The sequence below is a fragment of the Hemiscyllium ocellatum genome, chromosome 1 (assembly GCF_020745735.1).
Source record: "Hemiscyllium ocellatum isolate sHemOce1 chromosome 1, sHemOce1.pat.X.cur, whole genome shotgun sequence".
In the NCBI taxonomy this organism is placed as follows: Eukaryota; Metazoa; Chordata; class Chondrichthyes; order Orectolobiformes; family Hemiscylliidae; genus Hemiscyllium; species Hemiscyllium ocellatum.
In genome coordinates, this window is record NC_083401.1 from 164040301 (window position 1) to 164059972 (window position 19672).

The window sequence follows — 19672 nt, forward strand, 5'->3', positions numbered from 1 at the left end:
GAGCTCACCTTAGGAGTTTCCAAATAAAGCAAAGGTCTTTTGGAATTAGTCAACTTCCAAACTCTTTCTCAAAAGGCTGTGCAATTCTGAGTAGCTTCCCATCACTAACAAACATTGAGTTCCTTTGTTACTTGAAACAAGTGTCCATTGTAGAAACACCACATGACATTCTTACCTTGTGCCCTCACAGTTGATTCAGAATAACAACATACACACAACATACACTCGGCCATACACCTTTACCAAACAAAATACAAACGGAGGTCCAGCTCACCCGGAATGACAGTTGCCCTGGGACCGTGGAGCTGACATCACATTCAGCAATCCCATGAGGTACAGGCAGCTGAAAATACATTTATAAAATAAATACAAAGTTTAGAATTGTAAAAATAAATAAATATACACATTTGTAGGGAGGAGAACCATAGGAACTTAAGGCCCTCAATCATGTTCTGACATTCACTTACATTGTTGCTGATCTATCAATTAATTTACAAATATCTACCTTCCACATCTTCAGAATATCTCTTAAGCCAATAACTTCAAGTGACTAAACTATTTTTGACAAACAGCGACCAACGTGCACACAGCAGCAAGACTAATGACCAGCCAAGCAGTTTTTGATGATGTTGCTGGCCACCTGAGGGGGTTGATGGGAACTTGGTTAAATAACTGGCCGAGAGAGAGGGTATCCCCACCAACGACGGTCTCTTCAGTACTAAAGTGTCAGCCGGGTAACGTACTCAAGTCCTGGAGTAGGGCTTTAACCCACAACTCTGGACTCCGAAGTGAGGATGCTGTCACTGAGTCCAAGGTGAGTCTTGTAAAACTAGAGCAATAAAACATTCTTATCACAAAGTGCCAGACAAGGCAATAAATTGCATCATTTAGCCATATCATTAGTGTGCAGCTTAATTTACAAAAATACAATGTGGTTTCTTGCAGGAAAATTATACATTCAAGTTTGCAGAATATGTTTCCAATGTTGCTATACATATCAAATGAAAATTTCTTCCCCCAATCTCTGTGACTCAATATTATGATTAAAAGATATATTCTTTCTTCGGCTGCTGTGGGAGCTTCTAGCCTGATTCCTAAATGTGGACTGCACAGGCCAATGAGAACTTTTGATTTGGAAAAGGAAGATTTGTGAGCATGTTGAAAACTCCTGTTTGAACAAACTCACTCTGAAGTACTAGGGTATTAGTTTTTGAGCCCAATATCATATGAACAGACACACTAAATTCAAATTGGATTCAGGTAAAAAAGAAGTTAAATCCAAACTGCACATTTCAGTTAGTGATTGAAAAGTTACGGTAGGACTATATTTAAGCTGATGACTGATTTCTTACCAACATTGATTGGTTATTTTGAGAGATTGGGGTAACCAATTTAAGGTTGAAAGACGAACCAGTTTTTCTCTTCAAGATGCTATGCATTTCCAATAATTTTTTATGTTAGAATTTTGAAGTTATATTCACCTTTTTCAAGTACTCCACATTTTCCATCTGACTCACTTGTATTTTGTTACGTACAGCAATAATTTTGAAATTAATTTTAGGATAGAATTACAAAACCTGTAGTATTGATAGGGAGTGAAACAATGTTAACTGGTTGATAGTGTAGAACAGACAATGTTGATTCAGTTGCTTGTTCCACAACTTCATCGATTTTTGTTAACAGAAATGAAAATCTCAAGGGGTGACTAAAACATATTGCCGGCCGCACACTAGCATCCAAAGTCAAAATTGTGGTAAGTTGAAATTTTGCTTAGTTGTGCAGGGTTTCACAATTTTATGATCTGTCTATATGTCCATTATTGGACACCCACAGTGTGCAGCAGTTCAGGAAAAGGATTCAGATTCTCAGGAAACATTGAGTGAGCAACGCAACCAGTGTTCCTCACATTCCCATTTTCAATACAAGCATTTTTGTAATGTCACCCCAAACAATTACTTTTGTAAAGCCTAAAATCTTCTTTCAGCAAAGCCAGATTAGCAGCCTCATAGTCCACAGTGTGGGTATCCTGCATTCCAAGTTCCTCAGCTTAGTTGGGCTGATTGTGTTCTCCTTTTCCCCAAAGTGAGGAAATCAAATAAGCATCATTGGGCATGTTCCCCTAACAGCACTTGCATGATACAGAGGGGCCTGACTTCAGGTTATCACCCTGTATGAATTTAGTTCAACATTGAAAGCATCTCAGCTGGGAAGGAATTTGGAACTTCATTTATTGTTTTTTTTTAATATAAAAAGAGGATTGCAGGTCCAACCACTGCTCTTTAATCAAAGGATGGCACAGATAGAACAGGAAAGAATTTCAATTAAAATCACTAACGTATAAAAGGACACAGAGTTGGATCCTTCAGTAAACCGAACTATTTCTAATTTACCATTGAGAAGCTAAAACATTGCAAAATTGACATTGCAAAGTCTGCAGTTAAAGATATAACAAATGCAAAACTTGAATTATTTTCCATTGTAATTCTCGTAACTTTTCAATCAGCACTCGATCTTTCAGTTTCTATTTCTGGGTTTGTGCTAATTTGGGTCAATGTCAATTGGGGAGATGGAAGGTAGGTTTCAATGGGGCCTCAGCTTAGTGAAGGGGAAAACAAACTCTATCGCAGTTATGAATGGAATCACTAACCAGTGGATATATGGGGACTTTAGATAGCATCAGGTTAACCTGCAATGCTCTCTATGGTCAGTCTTTAATATTCCCCTTTTAAGAAATTGTACCTTAAACATCATGATAAGAATTAACAAAGGAAGGACGTTTGAAGAAGTAAACATTTCAACACTACACTTCAATAATATTACATCGCAACGTTGACGTTTCAATGTCTCTGTTGATTACCATATATTTATTGTAGAGTGGGTGTCCAGGAGCTGGGCGAGGTGGAAGCGCAGGTCGTTTTTTCGGAGGTATGGCTCCTTTGGGACTGATCTTGCTTTGGGCACGTGGGCTGCTTTTTCCCGCAGTGCTGTTGATTCCCACTTCAGATGAAGACCGGTGAGGTTGGCTTGATGCTGCAGAGATCTTTGGTGGAGGAGGTCGGGCTGGACCAGCTTTAGCTGGGGGAGGCCGCGCAGGACGGATTTTGCTGGTAGCTGTCCTGGAATATAAGAGGAGCTGTAGTTATACACAGTCTAAAGAGAATGCCTACAGGTTAACAGATGTTACAGTACTTTAAGCCTATCTGTCTAAAATTCTATACATAAACTTGAACATTCATAAGTATAAACATAAGTTTTATATTTCACTAAGATGTTACTTAAAGAGCTTTTTTGAATCGACATACACATATTTCATTAAAAAAACCATTATAAATTGCTAAAAATAGATTTAGGCATAATTGCTATTTGTGGTTTATATGAATGATTTAGAGTTGATGTAGGAGGGTTGATTGGTATGTTCGCAGATGATATAAAAATTAGTGAGGTGACAAATAGTGAGGGGGATAGGATTGGCTAGCTCAGTTAGAGTAGAGTAGAGTAACTTTATTTGTCATCTCTGCCATATCCACCTGGTACAATAAAAACGACACAGCATTCCTCCAGGACCAAGGGTGCTGTATGAACACAGACTACATGAAAGCTCAGGGCAGCATAAAGTGCATCGAGAAGTGCAAAGCATGCAAGGCAGCACAGAAATTCCTGACAAGACACAACAATAGGCACAGTGGCAGACAAACTACAATGTAACAATGAATGATCATTAATAAAACATTGTTTTAGCAGCAATTCAACAAGCCATCTGGAAATTGCAAATGAAATAGAGGGTAATCATACGGTGTCAAGAAGCCTGATGGCTTGGGGGAAGACACTACTACACAGTCTGGCTGTGAGAGACCAAATGGCAGGAGGGAGAAGAGTTTGAGTGAGGGGTGTGTGGGGTCTTCCACAATGCCCTTAGCCTCTCTGATGCAGCGTGTGGTGTAAATGTCTGTAATGGAGGGAAGAGAGACCCCGATGATCCTCTCAGCTGTCCTCCCTATCTGTTGTAGGGTCTGTTCTGTGATTGGTGATGGCCTGGATGCCCTTCCACATGCTCCGTGCATCGCTGCTGTCCTGAAAGTGGCTGTGTATTCCCTGGGAGCGTGCACACTTTGCCTGTTTGATGGTCGGGGTCAGGTTGGCCCTTGCTGTTGTTAGGGCCTCCTTGTCATCTGCTCTGAAGGTGGAACCATGGGTCCTTAGCTGTGCACACACCTTTGCAATCATTTATAGCTTCTGGTTGGGGCGAGAAGTGATGGTCTTGGACCCAGCGATGTTGTCAATGCACTTGCTAATGTAGGCTGGATGGCCGGTTGGTGATGCAGAGTGGCACCAACAGAGTGGGTTCAATTCTTGCACCAGCTGAGGTTACCATGAAGGACCATTTTCTCAAGCCCTCCCCTTGGATGAAGGGTGTGGTGACCTTCAGGTTAAACCACCACCTGTCTTCTTTCGCCAATGAGAGAGCAGCCCAATGGCCTGTTAAGACAGTAACGACTTTATCTTTTAGCCTTTGATTACAGAAGGACATATACAGGCTGGTGAGATGGGCTATTCAGTGACAAATGGAATTCAATCCAGATAAATGTGACGCAATGCAGTTGGACAAGACTTAGGTAATAAACAGTAGGCCCTGTGAATCACCAAAGGTCAGAGAAACCTTGGTGTACATGTTCAACTGTCCCTTCAGGTATCAGGACAGGTGGATGAAGTGGTTAAGGCAGCACTTGGATACTTAAATCTATGCCTTGACTAATGAAGTTAAGACTTGGGAGCTTATTCTGGAACTGTATCAACCATTGGTTAGGTCACAACTAGAATATTGTGCGCAGTTCTGGAACCCACATTATACAAGGGATGTGATAACATTGGAGAGGGTGAAGAAGAATTTTGCGATGATGTTGCTTGGACTGGAGAGTTCAGTTAGAGATTGGATAGACTTTTGGGTGTTTTCCATACAGCAGGGGAAATTGATAGGGAACGTGATTGAGATGTACAAAATTATGAGGGGCATAGATTGGATAGACAGGAAAACAGTTTTCCCTATGGAGGGTTTAATGACCATGGTGGCATAGATTTAAGATAAGAAGCTTAGATGAGGTGTGAGGAAAACCTTTTCTACTGAGAGTGTGATGAGAATCTAGACTCTCTGGTGGTAAAGGCAAAGACCCTCATAACTTTTAAGTAGTATTTAGACATGCACTTGCGATGTCCTGGCATATGCATGTTAGAAAATAGAATTAGAATAGTTAAGTTGTCGTGGGGTGGACACAATGAGTCAAATGGTCTTTTTGTTCCATGGGGTGGAACAACTCAAGGACAAGGGGATATACAGCAAGGGATCACAAGGCACTGAAGTAGAGAAAGGGATTTTGGTGTTAGGGTAAGATTAGGAGATGGATAGGGTGTTTACAGCACAGTGGGTGTGATGACAGTGAGTGAGAAATTCAGTGGGAGAGATCTCAAGGGTATGGTATTAGAGATCACAGAGTGGACAGAAGGACATGGGGTATGAGAATACAGGGTGAGGAGAAAGAGATCATAGAATGGAAGTGACCTGACGGACCTGGCAGTGGCTCATTCCTTTCAGCTGTCAGGTTTTCCAAGTACTTGGAATTTTAAATTGTTACCAAAACCAGACAAAGTCAACTCATTGGCATATTAAAACTCACGGATGAGATCCCTTCAGCAGGTTAGTCATCCAACCTCAACCCAGCACATTTAAAATGCAGGGAAGTTGTTCTCCTGTTGTTTGTGTTGGTTTCTATATTGATACGACATCAATTTAATTGTCTGGATCTCCAAGTTTCACATCAATCTAAGATGAAGCATGGAACCCTTCTGTATCTGTGCACCATGGCTGTTGCAAATATCTCACCAATGAGTCACTGGTTTTAGAATATAACTTTTAGTTTGAGGAATAAATGCTTTGACTGTAGACAGGAAGAGATAGAGCTATAAAACAGCAGGTGGATAAGCTTAAAACAATGTGCGTGATAACTGAAGACAGAAGAATTAAATAGAAACAGTAAAGGGAAACATAAAAGTAAACCAACCCTCCCAGTTACTAATTAAACAAAACTGAATCTGAGATTTAGAAACCAAGACATTTGGGCAGACTGATACCGGTTGAGGCTGTGAAGAGAGGCAGAGCCTTCCAATATCAGTCACTGCTTGTAGTTAGTATGTGCACGCAGCGAAGACAGCTGAAGAAAATGACAGATCAATACATTCGTACGATGAGCAAAATTAAAACTAATATCTTCATTCACCATATGGAATGTGAGAGAGACTTAATCGGTTTGAATTTTGAGAGGGAACAGAAATAGAAAATTTGAAACTAGTGGAAGAACGTTCAGTGGTTCTCAGAACGTGTAGCAATAGCTTGGGAGCATTGAACAAAATCAGACTAAAGGACTGAGCCTCCACAGTCACGAACTAACAAAGTCAAGTTTTACCTTTGATAACAGTTGGAATTATAAACAGTAAACATGTTTTATTGACTTTTTCAAAGCTTGTAGTGTACTGGTTAATGTTAAATGTTCAGATTTTGTTTTAAATGTTAACAGTCCCTAGCCAGATCAGAACACAGTAAAATATTGAATTAAACTTATTGAATAATTATACTCCACCATCATTACATTAATGGTATCTTAGAACCTGCATTACATGCAATGGTACAGACTAACTGTGAATTTAATAAATGTTACCTCAGATTTTTGTATACAAATGTAACATTAGCACTGCTGCCTCACAGCACCAGGGCCCTGGGTTTGATTCCTGCCTTGGGCAACTGTGTGGAGTTTGCACATTCCCCCGTGTCTGCGTGGGTTTCCTCCAGGTGCTCCGGTTTCCTCCCACAGTCCAAAGATGTACATGTTAGGTGAATTGACCAAGCTAAGTTACCCATAGTCTTCAGGGATATGTAGGCTAGGTGCATTAGTCAGGGGAAATGTAGAGTGGTAGGGAAATGCGTCTGGGTGGGATACTCTTCAGAGGGTCGGTGTGGACTTGTTGGGTCTAATAGCTTATTTCCACACTGTAGGGGTTCTATAATATAATTCATGACTGACTTGTTCAAATTACTCCTAACATGTCAATGCAATACAGAAAACATTTCAAGATAACCTCTGTGTGGGAGATCTAGACTAGGTCACAAATATTTAACATCTGCCAGTTCTGACCGTAGGTTACTGATCTGTAACCTTAACTAAATGTTTTCTTCTATAAAAAATGCCCTAATCTGATAAACATTAAATATCTGCTTCACGTGTCTGTAAAGGGTAACATTGTGAGTATTCGCTGAAACAGCGAATATTTTCACCAGAATGTTTTAGCTTACAAACTTGTCATTTAATTGCAACATGTAAACCAAGTCATGTTGTGGGGTAAATGGCTCTGCATAACTTCCATGATTTATACAGGCTCGTGCTGAGGAAAGTCAAATGAGATTTGTGCTTGTTCTGTAATTTGCTGGTACTTACGAAGACTGGTTAGCAACTGGTCCCGGTACCTCACCAAGATTCTGAAAAAGTGAAAATAAATTTTAAAACCAAGAGATAAAAAAAAATTAAAAATCAAGAGATAAATAATCATACATGATCAGTAATTTCACATGTCCGCACTCAGTGGAAATCTGAATGTGGCCTCAGAGTTGTTGCCAATGGTTTTACTACCATAGTTAAAAGGATGGTGGGTCCCATAACCCCGTTGAGGCAGGGGCAGTGGAGGGGGTGTGTGTGTGTGTGTGTACGCGCACAGAGGAGGTGAAGGAGAATTTGTCATGATGACTGTGACAGCAGGAATGCACTAATATTTAACCCCCAATGGACAGCTAATTCCTTTTTGTACTACAACAAACTTTGTTTTAACCGGCAGCTGATGACAATAGACTGGATATCACAGGATAGCTTGACAACGGAATGAGGACATGCCACAACCCAAAGGACTAGCCACACTACCATACATCAAAAACATTTCTGAACTGACAGCCAGACTACTGCGACCACTAGGACACATAACAGCACACAAACCAACAGCCACTGTCAGACAACAACTCACCAGAACAAAGGACCCGATACCCAGCATGAACAAAACCAACGTAGTGTACAAAATCCCATGCAAGAACTGCACAAAACACTACATAGGACAAACAGGAAGACAGCTAACGATCCGCATCCATGAACACCAACTAGCCACGAAACGACACGACCAGCTATTCTTAGTAGCCACACACGCAGATGACAAGCAACATGAATCCGACTGGGACAACACTACTCTTATAGGACAAGCCAAACAGAGAACAGCCAGGGAATTCCTAGAGACATGGCACTCATCCACAGATTCAATCAATAAGCACATCGACCTGGACCCAATATACCGACCACTGCAGCGGACAGCTGGAACTGACAACTGGAAGCGGCAGATACAAACCACTACAAATGCCGGAGGAAAGATCACAGAAGCGCTTCACAGGAGGCTCCCAAGCACTGAGGATGTCACCTAGACAGAGGTCGAAACGTCTGCAACACAAATTCCCAGCTCGGCGAACAGAACCACAACAATTTCCCTAAGATCCTAACCTAGATCCAAACATCCTCAGCTGCTTCATTAATGATGCTCCCTTGATCATAAGGTCAGAATTGGGATGTTCCATAGTGATTGCACAGTGGTCATTGAATCCCTACAGTGTGGAAACAGGTCCCTCAGTGCATTGAGTTTGCACCAACCCTCCAAAAAGCATCCTGCCCAGAGCCAGACTATCCCCAAACCTCACATTTACTTTCCCCACAAATCCACCTAATCTGTACAACCTTGGACTGTGGGAGGAGGAAATCCACACAGACATGGGGAGGACATGCAAACTCTACACAGATAGTCAGCCAAGGCTGGAACTGAACCCAGATCCCATGCGCTGAGGCAACAGTGCTAACCACTGAGCCACTGTACCACCTTGTTGTTCAGTAGCATTTGCAACTCCTCAGATACTAAGCAGGGCTGCTTTCAGCAAGATCTGAACTCCATTCTGGCCTGGTACTATTTACAGCACAACTCCAACAAAACAGAAGCTAATTTTAGAATCCCGACAGTGAGGACACAGGCCCTTCGGCCCAACAAGTCCTCACCAACCCTCCAAAGAGTCTCCCACCCAAACCCATTACTCTTTATTTACTCCTGACCAATGCACCTAACCTATACATCCCTGAACACTATCGGCAATTTAGCGTGGCCAATTCACCTAAACCTGCACATCCTTGGGTTCTGAGAGGAAACCGGAGCACCCAGAGGAAACCCACACAGACACATAGGGAGAATGTACAAACTCCACATAGACCAGAGGCTGGAACCGGACCTGGGTCTCTGGCGCTGTGAGGAGCAGTGCTAACCACTGCTAATCATCTACCTTCGGTGTTCTGTGGCATTACCATCACTAAATCGCCCACCATCAAAAACCTGGGTATTACCACTAAGCAGAAACTAAACTTAAGCAAGCACATAAATACTATGGCTGCAAAAGCTAATCAGCATTGAATAAGCTAATCAGCGGGAAATGAATAACTCACCTCCTGGTTCCATAGAGCCTGTCTATCATTTACATGCCATATGTCAGGGTGTTCTAGAATATTCTCCCCTTGGCTGAATTAGTGCAGTTCAACCATCACTCATGAAGCTTCAGCACCATCCAGAACAGAGGCTCACTTGATCAGGATTTCACCCACTACCTTAACCATTCACTCTCTCCAGTACTGGTGTACCATGGCTGCAGTGTGCACCCCTTTATAAGATGTACTACAACAACTCCATAAGCCTCCTTCACGAGCAGTTTCCAACCTGCCAACTCTACCATTTAGAATGATAAATGCTGCAGACATTTAGGAAAACCAACACTGTAAGCTCCCCTCCAAGTCTCAAAACAACGTCACTGTCTCTTCACTGGGCTCAAACGTCCAGAGCTCCCCTCCATGTAATGGTAGTGCTGGTGTCTCTGCACCAGATGACGGTAGCAGTTTAAGAAGGCAGCTCACCGCCACCATCTCAAGGACAATCAGGGATTGGCAACAGGTGTTGGCCCACACAGCAACATTCACATCGGTAAATATTGGTTTGAAAGTGAATCGAAAATGGAAGAGATCATTGCTGCCTACATCCAGAAGAAGCAAATCAATTTTTTTTAAAAAAGCTTCATTCAAATGAAGTGGGCGTTGCTGGCTGGACCATGTTCTATGTCCATTTCTAGTTGCTTGAGGAGGTGGGGGTGAGCTGCCTTCTTGAATCACTGTGGTTCCACATGCTGTTGGTAAACCCACAATGCCATTAGTGAAGGATTTGACAGTGAAGCAACAGTGATGTATTTCTAAGTCAGGATGGTGGATGATTTGGTGGGGAACTTGCAGGTGGTGGATCCCATTTGGATAGCGCTGTCCAAGCATTCTCAATGAATTTCTACAGTAGATGATGCACACTTGCTGCTACTGAGCATTAGTGGTGGAGGGAGGGAAGGTTTGTGAATGTGGTGCCGAATAAGAGGGCTGCTTTGTTCTGGACGATACCAAGCTATTCCAGAAAGCGGACACTGACGGACAGGTACACAAAGGAATCCAATGTGCTGGCTCAGCCTGTGGTAAGATACCAATGTCATCTCCTGCATCTATTGCACCCGGTGTGGTTTCCTCTACATCGGGGCGACAGGTCGCCTTCTTGGGGATTGTTTCAGAGAACATCTCTGGGACACCCGGACCAACCAATCCCACTGCCCCATGGCTGAACACTTCAACTCCCCCTCCCACTCCATAAAGGACATGCAGGTCCTGGGCCTCCTCCATCACCAAACCATTACCACCTGGTGCCTGGAGGAAGAATGCCTCATCTCCTGCCTCAGGACCCTGCAACCACACAGGATCAATGTGGATTTAACAGCTTCCTCATTTCCCCTCCCCCCACATTACCCCAGTCCCAAGCCTCCAACTCGGCACTGCCCTCTGGACCTGTCCATCACTGCCCCTTCTGACCTATCACCTTCTCTCTCACCTTCATCTACCTATCACTTTGTCAGCTACCTCCACCACCCCCACCACCACTCCCCACCCCCCTCCCATTTATCTCTCGGCCCCCTCCCCAGCAATCCTGATGAAGGGCTTATACACAAAATGCCGATTCTCCTGCTCCTCGGATACTGCCTGACTCGCTGTGCTTTTCCAGCACCACACTCTTGACTGTGGTAAGACACAGTCACAGTTTGAGATCAGAAGTGACACTGTCTCAAAGTGGTTCTCTGAGGTGCTGAAGCTTGGACAACTTCAGAAATGCTGTTCTATAAATAACCCAATGCACGCTATCATGGAATGATCAGATAGAAGGCCACAAGGAACAAATAAACAGCCTCCAATATGCAGACGTGCAAAGTATAATACATGATAACATTAACTACAATATGATTATCTCTGTTAACCTGAAACCCATGGGTCACGTGATGAGAGTTTTAAAATTTTTCTCAAGTCTCCAGTCTTTCCTCATACTTTATTATTTATTCAATTCCCTTTTGTAAATTATTACTGAATATGCTTCCATGCTATATTCCGGCAAAATGCTCCGGATGGTCATAACAGACTGCATTAGCAACCTTTTCCTAATTTCTCCTCTGGTTCTTTTGTAAAGTATTTTAAAAATCCATACCACGTGGACATTGATCTGCCCACTGGCACAAACAGTTTCTCCTTAGTTATTCTACCTTAAAACTGCTTATAATTTTGAACATAGCTATTAAATCTTCCTGGAACCATCCTCCTCAAGGAGAATGCTGAGTTTGGCTCCCACAAACTTATGTTCCTCATTCCTTTTGAGGCAACACCAGCCATGAGTAGGTGAGGGTGGAAGTCACTGCAGGAGAGGTAATGGTTTGATGTTGGGCAGGGGGTAGGATCACAAGTCATTGAGGAAGCAACGGGGGGGAAGGGTCGGTTGAGGAGTAGTATCCACACACGAAACAGTATCTGGGCAAAACAATGCAACAATGATTGGACAATGTGAGGGGAATGGCTTCCCAAGGTGACAAAAGTGGAATACTCCAGAGAACTTCAGATGGGGTTTAGGTCAGTATAAAAAGAAACCGAAGCAAGCATACAGATCTAAGGAGGTCATTCAGCCTTCAGACCAAGCCTGCAGTCAGAGAGGATAATTGTCAGCGTCTCAACTATTACTTCCCTTCCCTAATGGGACATGTTTCTCTAGGTGTAATTTCTCCACTTCTATTATCTTATTAAACCCCAGTAGTTCTGCCCTCTCTATATTTTCGCCGTAGCAAGGTCTGATCATCTCTCTATTTTGTGAAAACAGATGCTAAAATATTCATTAAGAATTCCTCACAAAAGTTAACTTGTTGGTCTGTAATTAGGGTTCTGGGATCATGACTGAGCAGGCATTCTTTATGTAGGAATATTGACAGAATATTTGACTATGGGAGGCATCACTGTCATATTCAGCAATGTCACATTTAACCACAGGGGCATTATGAATGTTCACATGTTTTGGTTTTAGATCAAAGCAACATCCATTTGCACCTAATGACTTAACCTGGAGATGGCTCTTCCAAGGAAACTTCAGAAAAGCAGCATCAATGATCGATTTCAGCCATTTATACCAATCCTCCACAGATTGCACCCATCTCTGATTAAAATTACATGAGATTGGGAGAATTCCCAGATTTCTATCCCATCATCTATCGTTCTTTCCTAAGGAAGGCAGATGTCAGGGCAGAAACAGACCTGACTATGCAGTAATGCCACAAACATTCTGCACTGGTTCCTTCTTGAAATGGAGAGTAGAAATGGAGGCTGTCCTAGCTGTCTGAACAAACTTCTGACAATCGCTAACTTAGCTTTCAGGTGATGAGCAGTGGTTGAGAGAAGCTGTGTGATGTTTATTGGTGATCATGAAACTGTTCCATATAGCCGAAGAGTCAAACATTTTCAAAGATAACACATGGCAAAAGATAATAACTTTAGTACTCTCAACAATTTACTTTATATTTCTAACGCATATTTTCATGAAAAGGAATCTTAATCTCAAATTGCTTGTGGATAAACTGGCCCCATTCCTGATGAAGGGCTTATGCCCGAAACGTCGAATTTCCTATTCCTTGGATGCTGCCTAACCTGCTGTGCTTTAACCAGCAACACATTTTCAACTGTGATCTCCAGCATCTGCAGACCTCATTTTTTACTTGAAGTATGACATGCATTTTTTTTAAAAGAAAGACATACAAGCCAAAAGATGGCTGAGGATGTAAATTCAGTGGCTCTCTGAAATACCTCTGTAGATTACACAGAATCCTAAAGAGGAACCATGAAATATCACACCTGAAGAATGGTAAGGGAACTTGAAAGAGAAATATGCCATCCATAAAACTGAGCGGTGATCTCCTATGTAATATGTCCCACACTCCAGACATGATGAATTGAAAAAAAGGCAGTTATGGGCGAAAGACATATTTTGTGTTATACATGGATCTCAGTAAGGCTTTTGATAAGGTTCCCCATGGTAGGCTGATGGAGAAAGTGAAGTTGCATGGGGTCCAGGGTGTACCAGCTAGATGGATAGGGAACTGGCTGTGCAACAGGAGACAGAGTAATACTGGAAGGGAGTTTCTCAAAATGGAGAACTGTGACCAGTGGTGTTCCACAGGGAGCCATGTTGCGAATACTGTTGCTTGTGATATTCATAAATGATCTGAAGGAAGGTATAGGTGGTCTGATTAGCAGGTTTGCAGATGACTAAGACTGGTGGAGTAGCAGATATTGAAGGGGACTGTCAGAGAATGCAGCAGAATATAGATAGATTGGAGAGCCAGGCGGAGAAATTGCAGATGGAGTTCAATCCAGGTAAATGTGAGGTGATGCATTTTGGAAGATCCAATTCAAGAGCGAGCTATACAGTAAATGGAAAAGCCCTGGGGGAAAATTGATGCACAGAGAGATATGGGTGTTCAGGTCCATTGTAACCTGATGGTGTCAACGCAGGTCAATAGAGTGGTCAAGAAGGCAAACAGCATATTTTCCTTCATCATATGGAGTACTGAGTACAAGAGTTGGCAGGTCATGTTACAGTTGTGTAGGACTTTGGTTCGGCCAGATTTGGAATACTGTGTACAGTTCTGGTTACCACATTGCCGTAAGGATGTGAATGCTTTGGAGAGGGTGCATAGGAGGTTTACCAGGATGGTGCCTGTTATGGAGGATGCGAGCTATGAAGAGAGGTTGAGTAGATTATGATTAATTTCATTAGGAAGACAGAGGTTGAGGGGGGACCTGATTGAGGTCTACAATATCATGAGATTTATAGACAGTGGATAGCAAGAAGCTTTGTCCCAGAGTGGGGGACTCAATTACTGGGGGTCACGAGTTCAAGGTGAGAGGGGAAAGGTTTAGGGGAGATATGTGTGGAAAGGTCTTTACACAGAGGGTGGTGGGTGCCTGGAATGCGTTGACACTGGCGGTGGTCGAGGCAGGCACTTTTAAGATGTATCTAGACAGAGACATGAATGGACAGGGAGCAGAGGGAGACAGATCCTTGGAAAATAGGTGACAGGTTTAGATAGAGGATCTTGATCAGCACAGGCTTGGAGGGCTGAATGGTCTGTTCCAGTGCTGTAATTTTCTTTGTTCTTGTGTACCCTTCCAGGAATATGCAAGAAAGTGGGTTAAAAGCCAATTGCATCCCTGCTCAGTGTGCTAGTGTGTGGTAGCTTGTGATTGAAGTTACACTGTGCTAAACGTGCTGAGAATGGACACAGCTGAAAGGTTCCACTGGGTACACATGCAGACAAGAAGTCTTTCTCCCTCTGATTGCTGAAAACAGGTAGTCAGCAAAGTTACTATTGAAGGAAGCTTGTATAGAATCAAGAATTTCTAAGCAACTGCCCAGACATTACAGTCAGCACTCCCAGAATCACCCACATTAACAGCCACAACGTTTCATCACAGACAGGCAGAAAACTGCTGTCTATTTTCTTTTACTTGTTGGACTCCCCTCTCAGTGCTAATCTGTGCACCCAAGTGTCACATTTGATCATCTTATCTCATGTTTGAGAACTCATTCTTTTTTTAAATTCTAGAAAGCCTGATTAAATTGGCTCCTTTTAAATTAATCTTATTGAAACCAAGTCAAAAAGGAGTTGAATAAACCAGGTTAGCCAGTTCCTCCCTCTTTAACGGGGAGCATAACCGTTTGGGGGTTTTCTATTAGAATGTAACTATTTCGGAACCTCTTGCAACAACATTTACTTACTTATTTCAGACATTTATTCCTATCACATAGATGATCAAATGAGATACAAACTATTTTCCATTTCGGCAATGACCATAACTGGCTTAGCACGACTGAGTCAGCCCATACACAATGAATATAAAGTGAACTGTGCAATTTCTCATTGTGCATAAACAAAAATTATATTTGCTTCAGTGAAGAACTGACTGAACCAAAAAAGAATGTGCAGATTTTGAAAGGAAAATCAGGAAGTTAATATCTTACTTCAACTGGAGCTTTCGACAAGCTGGGCTTCTGTGCAACAAAATTTCCAACAGGTGTCTCCACAGGCAGAGGGGGAGGACTTTCAATGTCTTCTGAAGATGCAGGTGAAAGGAACGAGAAGGAATAGTCAACACACACATTCCATAACATATACCTTGTAAATCATAGTTAAACGATATAAAACCGACACAGGAACACAACTGAATTTCTGTTCCTCCAAAACATCAAACAATGTCTCTTTTCCTCACCAAAATGGTTCGGAAGACTTCTGATTATTTCCAAAGGCTGGTATTGCTCATTATTTTTGCGCAATTTGCATCTGACAAGTAATGACATTCCTAAGCTTCATGCACTAAAGCTTCCTGAGAGACCAAAAGAACATAAAAATGACTCAAACACACAAACACCCACAGAAACAAAACAAGCAACATTGCCTTTTACCTGGTTTGTTTGGTATACGAATTACTGTAGGTTTACGTACTAAGGGTGGCCGACTTGATGCAGTATCCGTGCATCCTGTCATACCTCTAGGTAATGTCTGAAAAGGATCTGATCACACAGAGAAAAGAATGGGGATAATGTTAAATATTTCGTACGGAATATGTCTTTTACCTGTCACCACATTCTAAACCACCCATCCTGATAATGCACTGTATACTAGCAGGAAATTTCTTCTGTTTTATTCTTGTCTGGAATGAGAATGCTGTTGGCAAGACCAAGGTGTGTTGCCCAGTCGAGTTGCCCTTGAACTATTTCTCTCTCTCTCTCTCTCTCTCTTTCTCAGCCATTTCAGAGGGCAGTTTAACAGACAACTACTGGGCTGTCTTCAGTCCTGGGTGCTACTCTTTAGGAAAGATGTGAAGGCATTAGACAGAAAGCAAAAAAATATTAATCAGTATGTGATAATGCTCCCAGGAATGAGGGATCCTGTGAGCAAGGAATATTCAGTGACATGAACAGATTGAAGAAATCCTAAGTGTGCCCTTTCATCTCTTTCTCAAACACTCCTTACAACATGGAGCGAAGACAGTAATTTGAGACAATTGGATGAACAGCGGAATTTTGTTTTAAAGAGAGGAACCATCTGCAACGACTGAATGTAAATTATGTTGAATACCATACTCTATTACATTATTGCGACAACTGACACCACTGTTCCCTATCACAGCTTTCCAGACTTGCAGGAATACCTAAGTAGGGAGAAGGGATACTGGGTCTATGATGTAATAATTTCTCCATACCTACTGGCAGGCCACACGTGATAATCTGCATAAGCTACCTGTGAGCTGCGGCAATTTATGGAGCAGTAGTCTGTAATTTCAGAAGGAGGGAGAGGAAAGACATTGGAGAGAAATAAAATCATCCTTAGAGATCACCGTCTCTAACTGTGCCACTAGGAAGCACACATAACATAATCTAGAAACAAATGCAGCTAACATTTCATTACCTAATGTCACTAGAGAGGTCACATTATCTGCTGTTGGAGTGGTAGGTACAACATCATCATCAAAGCAGATCAGATCTTCTGTGCTTGAGGTTACATCCGGGGGAGCTGTATGCTTGCTGGGTGAGGAATCTTCATCCTGCATCATAGAGGCTTTTGTTATGGGCAACACTGAAGGTTTAGAAGCGGGAGATTTAGGAGATAGAGCAGGCATATCGTGGTTTTCAGAAAAGGTCCTTTTTGCCACAGTAGGCCTTGGTGCTGGGACAGGAACTTGATTCCCCCTATTGGCAGGTTTTTCTCTCGGAGGACTGAGAGCAGCTGAAAGTGCATCTTTGCCTGAATCTAAAGTACTGTTACTTCCGTAGCTTGGCTTTGACGCTGTGCAGATACTGGGCTTTGGTTTCTTGGGTGGTTCTGGCTTTGCAGCAACTGCAGCCATTTTTTGTGGTTTTGGAAGGAGGACCGGCCCCTGCCTTTCTGCTGCGACAGGTTTTGTTTCAGCCACCTTTTCAGATGCCCCTGAATTCTTGTTGGCTGCAGACGGTTTGGGACCTACTGTTGGTTTCACGTGGCCAACAGCTGGCCTTGGCCCGAATGACCGTGGAGCAACCTCTGGCCTCTTTGATGGCCGCGTGCTTCCAACAGAATTTTCAGAATCTGTTTGTGTTTCAAATGCCTTGATCCTTGCAAGGAAGCTTTGTCCATTGTTATCACCCATTCTATCTTGACTGGCAAAATTATCTTCTATAAATAGATTACGGCACTTGTGAAAAGCATCAATTTCTTTATCTTCTCCCTCTGAAGTCTCACTTTTCAGTTCTTCACAAAGTATCTTCAAGTTACCTAAGGACCTGGGCCTTGGTATGGGTCGCTCCACAGCATTTGTGTTTGTTTGAACACTTTGTTCCCTGCTGGGATTACTTTCTATCGAGATCAAAGGTGCTTCACTTTCCACAGGTTTAAGAGGAATGAGGCACACAGCTGGCCTGGAGGGTTTCACTGGTCTCTGAACTAGAACAAAAAAAAACAAGATAAACTGAAAACAAAATGTATGAAAAGTCGACAAACGCATACAACATTTCAAAATGTTACTGACCAGATCAACCCTCATCAAAATATATCAAGGAGAGAGCCTAAACTCTAACCTTTTGTTTTATTTACAGGTAAATGTAACGTACTGTGTTCCAGATATGATTCGCTTGGTCCACTATTCGGCTTTAAGCTAAGCACACTTTATTTTTACACCACAGCTAAAGTACAAACAAAAAGAACTGGCATAACCTTTACTCATTCAAAATAATACATTATTTAACTGTTATATTGGAACATCAACTGTTCCAATCTAGCAGCATCCCATGGACACACCCCTGACAAAGGCAAATTCAGCAAAACAGATTTACCTCATGTGCTATCTCCCTTCCAGTCCGGGAGAAAGGAACACTGAAAGAAACAATCTTGTCGCAGAGAGACAGAACAAAAGTTTTCCACTGCAGCAAAGACAGAACTGTATCTTTCAGCTTCAAAAGCCTACTCCAAACCCCAACTGAAAGCACAACTAAAACCCCGGTTCAGTGTGAGTCTGACTCCACCCTTTCGTACCTCTTTTGTCCAATTTAAAAAAAACACTCAAAGCTGTTTACTCACTGCATCTGACACAGACATTTCAGACCACTGTGGTAATATCTGTCTGCATGGGAGGCAGAATAGAACAAATCACTCTCAAAGTACTGTGACAAAAATAGCATTTCTGGGATTTGGAAGTAATTGGTAATATTGTCCATTTACTATTTGTTTCTAGGAACTCACGTAGTAGTGGAAGAAGAAAATGAGGATGGAGAGACATTGTAATCTGATTTCATACTCAGACCCATTAACTCAAACAGAAACTGTGTGTAATTTTGGGATTTGCACAGAGGCCAGGTCTGGCTGTTGTGTGACACCAGCAGCAAGTATGTTGCAGCCAGAGCAAAACAGAGATCATACTGAAATTCTTATCCCTTTTCTTGCAGCTTCTCCTGCTCTATGTTGCCTCTGCTCACTCTCACACTCATGCTCAACGCCATAGAGAAGGCCTGCTGGGGGCCTTGTCTGGTAGCAACTGGTTTTGTGCATAAGTTATTAAGCTACCTGAAAACTGCTATAGCTCCACCTAAACCAGCTTCTGTAGACTACTGGAAGTTGAGTGTATGGAAAAGTATCTAAAACATTCAGATTAGTAGCAACAGCCTGAAGAAATAACGCAGCAACTAACCTGTAAGTAACTCACGATCCCTTTAAATAATGCTAGTGCAAGGTTTTTTTTTATCTCATTGAAAGTATAGTTAGTTTTCCAAGGCTAAAGAGACCAAACTGAAGTGCAAGTCCCAAGATGTCAGAGTTGGTGTGAAATCGCGTCATGATCTTCCTGCCCGGACTATTACTGGCACTTTTTATGGTTGGGTGCAAGCAATCCACTTTATAAAAATGTTTTTCAGTACACGGATGCATTGTGAATGCCCTTCTGGTGCTTGACAAGGACTCATAATACTCCACGGATGTGGTTACTGTCACTTGCTAACAACTGCTTAGAGCCACTGATGAGACACGAGTCAAGGCAAGGAACGTGACAGGCAAAGTTACTCCAGAGGGTGGAGTGAATCTACTAACGAGAAATACTACCCCTCCCTTACACAACTTGGAAGTCTGGAAAGCAATAACGGCGCA

General features: G+C 42.3%; 1 protein-coding gene across 1 annotated transcript in view; it reads right to left on the reverse strand.

Moving 5' to 3' along the window:
• The window catches only part of sh3d19 (SH3 domain containing 19), a 136484-nt gene that overhangs the window by 24589 nt on the left and 92223 nt on the right, over positions 1-19672 (reverse strand). Inside the window, exons 7-12 of the mRNA XM_060827409.1 lie at positions 16970-17980; positions 15964-16071; positions 15523-15614; positions 7482-7522; positions 2858-3116; positions 275-343 (exon numbers count right to left, since the gene is read on the reverse strand). Coding sequence (XP_060683392.1) covers positions 275-343; positions 2858-3116; positions 7482-7522; positions 15523-15614; positions 15964-16071; positions 16970-17980 — 1580 coding nt within the window. The remainder of the gene's footprint in view (positions 1-274; positions 344-2857; positions 3117-7481; positions 7523-15522; positions 15615-15963; positions 16072-16969; positions 17981-19672) is intronic.